Consider the following 12,733-nt stretch of genomic DNA (forward strand, 5'->3'; position numbering starts at 1 on the left):
CTGCATACAGGTGATAGTTCTAATACGGGAGAAAGAGTGAGTTTTCAGCGCAGCTGACTGAGAAGGGTGGTCAGAATTAGAAGGCTCACTAAGAAGGTGTTCTCTGGGAAGCTCTTTTTATACTTTCTCTCTCTTTCTGTCTCTCTTAGCAAAATCAACAATGTCAGAGATTATGGATATGGTCAGAGATACTGCAAAGAGGTTAACGAGGAGAGGGACTGAAAAGTTTCCACTGGATTAGTCCACTACTTTCCTTAAATGTGGCTAAAAGGGGCAGTAGACTGGGAAAGAAATAGAAGAAGGAACATGGTCAAAGGATAACACTTTTAAAGACTCTAAGTAGACTTGAACATGTTCTCTATTGAGGGAAAAGAATTTACGGACAGGGAGAGATTGAAGGTAAAGTAAAAAAAGGAGGAATTTGGTGGTGCAGCAACTTAAAAGGATGAGTAGCTGTGATGAATGCATTATTCTTTCAGGTGGAACAGTAGTATTACATTCTCAGAGGTAGAATTTGCATGTAAGTTATTGAAACAATTTTTAATCTGTTCTATGAGTAAAAAGACTTCCTGCTTCAATAATTAACTTTCATTTTCTTTTTTTTAAAAGATTAATTGACAGTTTTATAATTGTTTCAGCATAAAGTTCTTCTAATTGTTTAAGTTCATATCTTTTACATGCTGCTGATTGGCAAAGTTAGTGTGTTACTCTTAATGATATAGATACCTAAAAAGACAGCTTAATAAGCATTTAAATCCCTTTGATTATTTATTGTTCATTAATGAATGCATGAAATTAAATACTTTGAATTATAGCTATCTTTTAAAAATATTTGTTGCAGGGAAATTTACCTAAATATTCTCATAACTCCCTGATGGTTCAAGCAATAAAGACAAACCTAACAGACCCGGACATACATGTGCTTTTCTTTGATGTGGAAGCGTTGATTATTCAACTCCTGACTGAGGAAGCCTCTAGGCCGAATACTGCGCTTATTTCCCCAGAGAATCTGCAAAAAGCATCTGGCAGTTCAGACAAAGGGGGCTCTTTTCTAACTGGAAAACGAGCAGCAGTTCTCTTCCAACAAGTGAAAGAAACTATCAAAGAGAACATAAAGGAACATCTCCTTGATGATGAAGAGGAGGATGAGGAGATAATGAGACAGAGGCGGGAAGAAAGTGATCCCGAATATCGGGCCAGCAAATCTAAGCCACTGACCCTGTTAGAATATAATCTGACTATGGACACCGCAAAATTGTTCATGTCCTGCCTTCATGCCTGGGGTTTGAATGATGTTCTGGATGAAGTCTGTCTTGATCGCCTTGGAATGCTGAAACCCCACTGCACAGTATCGTTCGGCCTCTTATCGAGAGGAGGTCATATGTCACTGATGCTTCCTGGTTATAATCAGGCTGCTTGTAAACTATCACATGGGAAAGCAGAAGTGGGAAGGAAGCTGCTGGCAACGGAGGGAGTAGGAAAGGGAACTTACGGAGTGTCCCGGGCCGTCACCACACAACATCTCCTGTCTATCATATCTTTGGCAAATACCTTAATGAGTATGACCAATGCAACTTTTATTGGTGATCATATGAAGAAGGGCCCTACCAGGTGTGACCATGATAGTTTGATTTTATTCTTATGTTTCAAAAAAAAAGAAACCTGTTTTATTTTTGTCACTTCCTATTACCTTTTTTTTGGGGGGGGGGCCTCTACACACCTTGGCATTTTTGTGTCATCTCAGTGTTTCCCCTTTAAATTTTAAATACAACATTCATGACTTAAAATATAATCAAATTGTACAGTTTTATCTGTACTCAGACATACTTAGTAGCTATTTAAAAAAAACTTAGAATGAGGGAGTAGGTCAGAGTTAGGGTTTAACAAATTATAGACTAGCTCTTCAGTAAATATAATCTTAGATTGTATCTATTTACAGTTTGCACTAACATTTAATTCAAATTGTATATTTGGTTAAAATGTGTGACCCACGTGATGAATGGTAAGTGTTCAGTGGCTGGCTTCAGCATTTTTGAGAAGTATAGTCAGAATTTCTCAATGGGAAAAGAGGAAACAACTTTTTAAAGTGCAGGAAAGTATTCTTTTAATATTTCTACATATTTAACCTGAGTTGCTATTTCTCATTTTCCAGAAGTCATGAAGACAACTTTTTAAACTCTAGTTTTATTATACTTTATTGAGAGCTGACCACATTTAGGATTTTTTTAATCTAACATACTAAAGTAGCACTTACCTACTGTCTGGCTCTGTTGTAAGCACTTTACAGATGTTACCTCCTTAATGCCCTTACCCCTATAAGGTAGGTACTTTTATTGTCCTTTTGTTACAGATGATAGAGCTGAGACACAGAGAGGTGAAGTAACTTGCCCAAGGTCACACAAGTAGTAAATGGTAGGGCCGGAATTCAAAAGGGGACAGTCTGCCTGTGGAGTGGAAGATTTCTTAATGCCTTATTACCTTTTTCAGATTTTAGGGCTGAATTTTTTGAAACTCAGTATATTGTTCCATAAGTTCATTTGGACCAATGATATGGGGTGGGCTGAATTATCAGCATGCTAATACTGAAGAATGAAGGGTTAGTGATGATATTTATCTGTCAGTGGTAGTAGATTAAAGTGTTCATAAATATTTCTTAAACCAGTTTAAAGCATAAACTGTAGATGTAAAATTTTTACTTGCTATTTGTTAATCATTTAGTTTTCTGTCTTAAAATCTGAAATGGAAAATGTTAATAGGTACAAAACAAAACACCCCTATCTTTTTGGAACAGCAAATTGAAAATGTTCTGTTATGTGTTTCTTTTGCAATTCACTTGGAACTAGAAAGCTTAATATTTTAAATGGCTCTGGAATTATGAAACTATGAATGTGTATATATACATGTATTTTCTTCTTCTTTTTAAAGGCCACCGAGACCAGGCACCCCAGACCTTTCTAAGGCAAGGGGTTCTCCTCCAACTTCCAGTAATATTGTGCAAGGACAGATTAAACAAGGTAAAATTAAATCTTGTTAAGTAATTGACATGACATTTCAGCTCTAGAAACTGAGGAGGCATCGCTAATGTATAATCATAACATTTTGTTTGTCTCAGATTGTTAAATAGAGAAAAGTTGTTATATTCCAGATGTAAATATGGATAATTAAGATGTTAGTTAAAAATAAATCAGATTTATTTAGAAATTGATAAATGAGCGTATTTCACATAATTTTATTGTACTGTCTTTGGCCTAATTTTTATGCATTAGGGGCACCTTAACTTGACAACGCTAGTGCCTTAATGTGTGTATCTTGAGTCTATAAGTTATGTCTATTTTCTAAACTACATTTAGAAATGTTTAAATTCATATTTCCATACTATAGCTGTTCTTGTGTCATTTGCCAGTAGTTCATGCATTGTAATCCACAGTGGAAATAGTTTCTTTTTATTTAGTCATTATATACTTTAACTTTTTGTTCGTAGCTTTTGTTTTGTTAGGGGATAGAAGAAAGATTGAGTTTTTCTTCCTTTATTTTCTTTTACACTCATTTTAAGACTGACAAGTGAGCTAATCAGAGTTCAGGGGGGAATCACTTCTGCTTAGAGAGCTTTCCTTTAGGCCAAGTTGAAGGTTCTGCTTGTAAATGGTGACATTGTAGGATGTTCTTTTTTCAAAAAAGTTGTTTAAGGTTTTAAAGAGTCAGTGAACAGTTCTGCAAGATTTGTTTGGTGAATAATAGGCCTCCAACTTCATGCCTACAATTTTTCTCTTTCCTAGAACAAGTCCTCTGCTCTCTTAGCTGATAGTTTGTACTTACTTTAATATCCTTAAATGGTATGCTTGGTTTTTAGTTTTAGGTACTGTGTTGTAGCTTCTCATTATGGAAGATAAGCTCCCCCCACTCTCTATGCCACTCCTGTCCTTCATTTCCAGCCCCATGTGGTCACCCCTCTTATTCCCCTGTCCTCTCATCAATCCTTTATACTCATTTTATAATATTCTATATGAAGTTATATAAAAGTTTTAATTAGATAAACTTATACTTGTGTATGTGTGAAATACACACAGGAAAGTGCACAAAACAAATATGCAGCTCAGTGATTTTTACAAGCTAAACACCCATGTAACTATATCCCTGGACAAGAAATAGAACATTGCCAGTACTCCTGAAGCCTCCTACATGTTCCCTCCCAATCAGTATACCTTCCTCTTCCAAAGGTAACTACTATCTTGACTTTTAGGAAATCATTTCCTTGCTTTCCTTAATGGTTGTACCACCTAAGTTTAAATCCCTAAACACTATGGTTTAGTTTTGCCTGTGTTTTGAATTTTATATGCGTTCAGTTAGTCATGGAGTACGTATTCTTTTGTGTTTGGCTACTTTTGTGAGATTTATCAGTGTTGTTGCACGTGACTATAGTTTGTTCATTTTCATTGTTCATTTTGTTGCTGTATACTATTCTGATGAATGAATAGACCACAATTTTTTCATCCATATTTTGGCCAATAGACATTTGGATTATTTCCAGTGTTTCATTTTCATCAATAATTCTGCTATGAACATTCTTGTATTTGAATCTTAGTGTATATTATAAGCTTTTCTGTTGCGTATGTAACCAAAAGTGGAATTTCTGCATATATTTATCTTCAGCTTTAATTGTGGGTAATGTTAACATGTTTTCCTAAGTGAGAGACATATACATCCATCAAACTGGCTAAGGGGAAAAGGATGGAAATTGTTGTGTTAGCTGGGACATGGATCAGTGAGACCTCTCATATATAGCTGGTAAGATATCCTAGCCAACACTTAATATTTTCCATGTTTTTCACTTTAGCCGTTTTGGTATGGCTAGTATATCTGACATATCAGCATTTTCATTCCTGATTAATATTTTTGTGTCCTATTTAAGAAATTACCATGATATTTCTACTCTGGTATGAGGATATTCTTCTGTATTTTCTTTTAGAAGCTTTCTTATTTTACCTTTCTCATTTAGGTCTATAATCTGCCTAGACCTTAATTTTGTGTATTATGTGAAGCAGGGGTCCTGTTTTGATTTTACTTCCATATACAAAATTGGTACAGCATCATTTATTAAAGAGATGATTCTTTCCCCACTGCTTTGCAGTGCCATTTTTGTCATAAATATAATGTCCTTATATATGGTAGTCTATTTCTGAGCTGTTTGAGCACTTTGATTTGTTTGTGTATCATTGTGCCTTAATTACTGTAGCTCTGTAATAAGACTTAATATTTAATAGATCAAGTCTTCCCACCTGTTCTTCTTAAAGAATGTCTTGACTATTCTTGTCCTTTTGAATTTCAGTATAAACTTTGGAACTGTTTTATTATTGTCACAAAGACCTATTGTGATTTTAACTTCGATTTTATTGAATTTGTAGATCATTTTGGGGAGAATTATTATCTTAGTGCGGTTCACTCATTTAATCCATCAACTTGATATATCTCTACATTTATTTAGGTCTTATTTAGCTATCATAACTCTGTATAGTTTTCTATGTAGAGGTCTTATATTTCTTTTGTTAGATTTATTCCTAGATATTAGATTTTTAAAATACTCTATTTAATATCTAATTGATATTAAATTTCTTCATTTTCTGTGCCCCTGATATAGAAATGCAGTTGACTTTTGTATATTGACCTTGTATCAAAGAATCTTGCTAAATTCACATATTAAAGGTAATACTTTTCTGTAGATTCTTTTGATCATATGGACAATCATATGGAACAACATTTTTATTTCCAGTATCAAAGGGAGAACTTTTAAGATTTCATAATCATGATATTTCCTATATGCTTTTACAGATAATTTAAGAAATTAACTCTTCTGTTCCTTTGCAAAATGTTTATCATCAATGTATGTTGGATTTTATCATGCTTTTTCTGTATCTATTGAGGTGACTATATAATTTTTTTTACTCTATTAATGTGATGAATTTACAACCCAATTTTGCATTCCAGAATAAAACCAATCTTGTGATGTATTATTATCTTATATGTTGTTACATTTAATTTAATATTTTTTATTTAGGAAAACGTTTTCTTCTAATATTTATGTAAGGTTTTACTTTATTCAAGTTTTGGCAAATGGATTGGGGAATCTTCCTTTTCCATTTTTAGGTAGAATTTGTGTGAGACTGGCATTAATTATTTCATAAATGTGCAATGGAATTTGCTGGGGTTAGACCTAGAGTTTTCTTTGTGGGGAGTTGTAAAATTCTGGGTTCAGTTTCTCTCATTGTTATAGAACTTCAGATTTTCTGTTTATTTTTGTGTCAGTTTCATTTAGTACATATTTAGGGATTTTTCCAGTTCTAAATTTTCAAATGTGTTTGCATTTGAAAAGATAACATCTTATCTTTTTAATTTCTGTAGTATCTGTGGTGATGTCTCCATTTTTATTCCTGATATTAATCATTTGTAGCTTTCTTTTTTCTTGATCAGTCTTACTGGGGCTTTATCAATCTTTTTAATCCATAGTGCCTTTGTTTATCCTTTCTAATGCATATTTTTTCCTGTTTCACTAAATTCCGCTCTTTACTTCTCCCACTTCCTTTGGATTCAATATGCTGTTATTATTAATTTTTTTTATAAGTTTATTTTATTTATTTATTTCTGGCTGCATTGGGTCTTCGTTGCTGCACGCGGGCTTTCTCTAGTTGCGGTGAGCGAGGGCTACTCTTCATTGTGGTGTGCAGGCTTCTCATTGCGGTGGCTTCTCTTGTTGCAGAGCATGGGCTCTAGGCACGCGGGCTTCAGTAGTTGTGGCTCGTGGGCTCTAGAACGCAGACTCAGTAGTTGTGGCACATGGGCTTAGTTGCTCTGCGGCATGTGGGATCTTCCTGTTCCAGGGCTCAAACCCGTGTCCTCTGCATTGGCAGGCGGATTCTTAACCACTGTGCCACCAGGGAATTCCAGTTATTATTAATTTTTAAAAAGTTTTTACGCTTGATGGTTGCTTACTGATGTTGAATTGAAGTTAGAGCAGACATCCTTGCCTCATTCCCAATCTTAGGGATAAAGCATTCAGTCTTTTACTATTAAGTATGATGTTAGCTATAAGTTTTTCTTAGATGAGCTGGATGTTGAGGAAGTTCCCTCCTATTCCTAGTTTGCTGAGATTTTAAAATTATGAACAGGTGTTAGATTTTGTCAGATGATTTTTCTGCATCTATTGAAATTATCAAATGAATTTTCTCCTTTATTTTCTCAATAAGTCCATGAACATTGAATTTTGAATTTTAAAAAAAACCTTGCAATCCTGGGGTAGATCACACTTGGTCATGATGAATTATCCTTTTTATAGATTATTGGATATAATTTGCTAAAATTTTGTTAAGAGTGTTTATGTGTATGATCATGAGGGATTTTGGTCTAGAGTTTTTCATTTCAATAATGTGTTTGTTCAGTTTTGGTAACAGGATAATGCTAGTCTCACAGAATGACTTAGGATGTTATCCCTTTTCTTGTGTTTTCTGGAAGGGCATGTGTAGAATTGATACTATTTTTTACTTGTTTGATTGGTTTCACCAGTGAAAATATGTGGGCATAAGGTTTTTTTTATGGGAAGATTTTTTAACTACAAATTTAAATGCTTTAATAGATACAGAGCTATTTAGGTTTTTTTTTTTTTTTTTAATTCATCTTGGGTGAACTTTGGTAATTTGTGTCAAATTTATTGGTAAAAAGTTGTTTAATATTCTCTTATTTTCCTTTCAATATCATATCTGTAGGATTTGAAATGACATCCCCTATCTCATTTCTATTATTCATAATTTATGTTTTTTCTCTTTTTTCCTGATCAGTCTAGCTAGTAACTTAGCAGTTTTATAGTTCTTAACCAGCTTTTGGTTTCATTAGTTTTTAATCTGTTGTTCTTCTGTTTTCTATTTAATTTATTTCTGCTTTGCTTGTTATTATTTCATTTCTTTTGCTTTAAATTTGCTTATATTTTTAATTTTTTTTTTTTTAGAGTAGAACCTGAGGTCATGGATATAAAACTTTTCTCCTTTCCTAATATAGGCAGTCAGCACTACAAATGTACCCCTAAGTACAGCTTTAGTAGCATCCCACATATTTCGATATGTTTTCCTTTTCCTTTTTCTTTTGACTTTTTCTTTTGACTTTTTCTTTTATCCCTGAGTAATTTATTATTGAGTTAAATTTGCAAACATTTGGGAACTTTCCAAGGATCTTTCTGCTATTGATTTCTAATTTATGGTCAGATAATATACTTTGTATGGTTTGAATTCTTTGAATATTGAGACTTGTTTTATGGCCCTAAATATGGTCTTTCTTGGTCAGTATACTGTGTGCACTTCAGACGACTGTGTATTCTCCTCTTGTTGGGTGGAGTGTTTCATAAATGTCAGGTCACGTTGCTTAAGAGTATTCAAGTTTAGCATATATTAGCTGATTTTTCTGCCCACTTCGTTCTATCGTTTAGATAAGGGTATTGAATTCTGCAGCAGTTGTGGATGTGTTTATTCCTCCCTGCATTTCTATCAGTTTTTGCTTAATATATTTTGAAGCTCTCTTTATTGGATGCATAAACCTTTAGAATTGTTATTTCTTATTGATCAACGATGCATTATATATTTCACCACCATGATGGTATTGAATTGCCCACCTGGCCAGGTCTGAGGATTTTAAAGTTGGAGTGCTTTAATGTTGCTCCTCTCGGAAAAGGCTTGAGTCTTGAGAGCAGTGAAGAAGGAACTAAAAATTGTCTTTTTCTAAAGCATTCACTTAAGGTGATAGATTTAGGAATTTCCATTTGGAACAGCACAGATGCTTATCTTATAAAGTAAATGAAGGTTAGCAATCTGTACTGAGAATTACATAGTAAAATGCTTTAGGATGGCATTATAAAACTCATTTTCTATTTGAATATTGAAGTGTAGTATTTCTTTAACATATATTTGTTAAGCACTTTTGTTTTCCCTCCAAACAACTCTATTTGGGGTACAGAGAGATTAGTCTAATGTATACTGTCTTGAATAGTTTATGTCTATCTGGAAGGTAACACACGAACATAACCAATGTAGGGTAGGAAGTGGTGCTGTACAGATAAAGGGCTTTGATTCCTTGACTGCTCTTCAGCAGAGTATTATTTAGTCTCATCTCTCTACTCTGACTTCTCTTACGTTGGTTTTCTTTTAAACATTTTCATCTTTCCTTATGTTTTCTTTTCCTGACTCCCACTGTAGCCCACATTGACTCACAATCTATTTTCATGTTGGATTGCAAACATGAATATGCTTCTTTTCGATAAACTGTCACTTTATGTTGGTTAATACTTGTTCAGCTCCAAAATAATCTATATGGAATAAAGACTTTAGCTGGGAATTGGACCTTTTACAGGCATTTGTGTCTGAGAATAAAAATTATATAAATAGTTTTGCTAACATAATTTCTCATAAACAATATCAGGGTATATCATGGGCAAATAATTTCTTCACAAGAAGTTTGTCTAGCAGTTGGCTTGTTAATTCAGTGTTTTCCAATAATTAACATTTACTGACAGTCGTACTTTTTGATAGAGACAGTATTCATTTATTAAATACTTGATTTTGCAGTTTATAAAATATCTCACTTGAGGAAGGGATCAGAGATGTCAACCAAGTAAATTTTTGTTCATGGTCATACATCCCTGAGCCTGCCCATGGCTTTAGGCTTTTCTGTATTCTGACAGATTGTACTTCTCTTTATCAATTCAGTAATTTCACGGCGAAAGTCTTTGGTCTGTGCCTCTTGTGCTTATCTTGACTGTGACCATACCTTTGTGTTAATAGTTACATCTTTACTCAGGGGTAGGTGTGGAGGTAAGTCTAGGCAACTTAAAGATTTAAAGTTATGTTACATTATTTGCAATTTTATTTTTACGAAGTGGATCCAATTTAGGTTGTCTAAACTTAGAAGTAAGAGGTTGTTCCTAAATTATAACCAATAGTTACTCACCATCCTTTTCCAGGATCTATAGCAAAAAACTAGGAGTACCTATGTCAGGCTAATGAAGGGGCCTGTGAATCCCTTAAAATTTTGTGTTTGAACTTATGTGCCCTTTAAAAAAAATTACTATAGCTATAATTTAATTGCAGAAGCTCTAACTTTGGTCTGCTTTGGAAGCTCAGAGGGCAGGGCTGTTTTTTCTTTTTTGTTCACTGATTTATCACAAGTGCTTGGAACAGTGGCTGGTACATAGAAGGAGCTCAGTAAATATTTGTTGATTGAATGAATCTATAGATACCTACTCTTTATGCTTCTAGAGTCAATATGTCAATAACTAGGAACTGAGGCTGTAAGGGCTGACAAGAGATCCCTGCCTTCAAGGAGCTTACATCTAGTGGAGGAGATCCAGAGGAGTGCAGTTTATGATTTTAGTTAGCTGCTTATTTGCTTTTCCTACCAGACTCTGAGTACTTTGAGAGCAGCATCTTGGTCTAATCTTTATAAGTTTTTATATGCTTAGCTTAGTACCTGGCATGGAGTAGGCACTGATTACATTAATCAAATGAAAGAAAATTTTAATAGCCTTCATATGTCTAATTCAAGTTAGTGTTTATATTATAATTTTATCTTTCACTATAATGAACTCTCTCCACATAGTTTTTGTCTTGCTCATTTATTTATTTTGGATGTTAATGGAGACCTTTTACAAAAAGTTGTGTTTTTTTGGGGTTTTTGTTTTTGACTCTTTGGTTGAAGTTATAGGCCAACATAAAACTATCACTCCATCTGAACTTACTCCAATTCTAATGTAATCCAGTGGTGATCTAGAGGCTAAGTAGTGTTACTGTATTTTTCAAACATTATCAACACTTTCGTATTTTGCCTTGATGCATATCTGTCTGTTTGTCAGAGTACCATCTTGGGCTGTTTACTCATTCTGATTTATGGTAGCTCCTCATCCTTTCTACTTCCTGGAGCTTTGTGTTCCCTTAGTGCCCTTAGCTATTTGTGCTCTCCTTTTACAGTGTTTTAAGGATATCCTTTTCTCCTTATGATGTTTGGTTAATGATTTATCCTAATGCTTCAGGTTGATTTAAAAGATGATGAGAATGCCTACCTAAGATAAAAGTGTAGACGTAAAAGAAGTTTACAGAAAGGCAGATGTTGCTCTAAGATCTCTATATTAGATGGCATACCCAGTGTGGAAGGCCTTTGTATTAAGTACATGGTGATTGACTCTGTTTCCTCATTTCTAATATTTTCATGTTTTCTCCTCCTCTATCCTCTCCCTCTCAAAGCTTCATGGTTCTCATATACCACTTTAGATAAAGTGATTCATTGTAAAATAATTTTATTTATCTTTTTAGTGTTTAGCTTTGAAAAAACTTTCTTTTTCAGCATTGCATTTGGTTTTCTGTACGTTCTAGGTTATCTTTTTTTTTTCTTCTGAAAAATGTATTGAGAGGGCTATTTGTGTATATCTGCTGGGAGGGTAATGAGGTTTAGACCAATATGTAGAGAGCACTTGCTACCAAAAGTATGTTTGCTTTCTTCCCTATGTAGATTTTTCATATCACGATGGCAATTGGCAAAAATGGAGCTTAGATTTAGATTTCAAATGAAGACTGAGGTAGACCTGTTCAAAGACAGAAACCATGGCTGTTGTCATTTTGAGTACTTCCGTATATGCCATTTAAAGGGAAACCAGAGCATATGTGTGCACATATATGTTGTCACACATGTTTATCTTCATCTGTCTTTTCATGTGAGAGTAAGCCGTTGTGAAGAGGCTCTTAGCTGCAACATTACTTAAAGAACTTTCTCAGGTAAAATAAGAGAACTTGTGTCAGTTCTGTCACCATTTTGAAGCTGTGCTGAGACTATTTTCCCTTGTGTTTTACTGGTCCTTAATAAGAGGAGCAAATTGGTAAAAGGAGCAAAAAGTTGACACGGCAGCTTTTCTGTTTTAAGAAATTAAATGCTTGCTTATGTTTTATGGTATAAATCTTTGATGTTCAGTGCCGTACATAACTTATTCAGATTTATTATGTGTCATTAGATCTTGAGCTTTTTATTATGGTAGTGTACTTTTTTCTTCTAATTTCTATTGCTGATTTTTCTATATGTGGACAGTTTTAAAGCTGTAGTAGAGTTTAATTTCAGTATTCTCAATGAATTATGAAAATAGTTCTAGATTCTGCAGTTTCAGTTATGAGGTAGTCTGAATAAAGTATTTTTTGATGATGATGCAGAGATTTTTAAAGCATAGTAAATCTAATTCCTTGATTTCTATTACAGTATTTTTTTTTTATTTTAAGTGCCCACAGAATTTATTAAAGGAAAGTGTAAAAGGCTTTTTCTACATGCAATATCGTTTAAACAGGGCTCCAGAAATATAATACTCAGAGCATCTGTTTATCTCTCTCATTACAAATACAGCTATATATATTGAACATTATTCTATTAAGACATATTCTTATTCTAGCAGTTTTGCCAGTAGCATTTCTAGTTTCCTTTCGACTTGTGATTTAGGGAAAACATTATAGTTTAATACCACTCCTTATTTGACCTAGCTAGGGGAATGATCACTCAGTCCTAAACTTTGGTTTGTTTGTATTGAATTTTTTCACCTTACCATTCTAGTGTCCTTTCAGAATTAATGATAAAGTCAGATGAAGTTAACCCAGACTTTTCAGGAATAATAATTTCTCCTTTATTTAAAGTGAAATTATAGAAAAACCCCAACTGTTGGAAACCACCA

The 12,733-nt window shown here is 33.9% G+C and overlaps 1 protein-coding gene across 4 annotated transcripts in view; it reads left to right on the forward strand.

The window, feature by feature from the left end:
• The window catches only part of WDR7 (WD repeat domain 7), a 357,939-nt gene that overhangs the window by 106,379 nt on the left and 238,827 nt on the right, over nt 1-12,733 (forward strand). For all 4 annotated transcript variants that reach the window (XM_059894160.1, XM_059894163.1, XM_059894162.1 and 1 more), the window contains 2 exons: nt 842-1,611; nt 2,926-3,014. In XM_059894160.1, coding sequence (XP_059750143.1) covers nt 842-1,611; nt 2,926-3,014 — 859 coding nt within the window. The remainder of the gene's footprint in view (nt 1-841; nt 1,612-2,925; nt 3,015-12,733) is intronic.

This window comes from Balaenoptera ricei, chromosome 14, assembly GCF_028023285.1.
Source record: "Balaenoptera ricei isolate mBalRic1 chromosome 14, mBalRic1.hap2, whole genome shotgun sequence".
NCBI classification, from domain to species: Eukaryota; Metazoa; Chordata; class Mammalia; order Artiodactyla; family Balaenopteridae; genus Balaenoptera; species Balaenoptera ricei.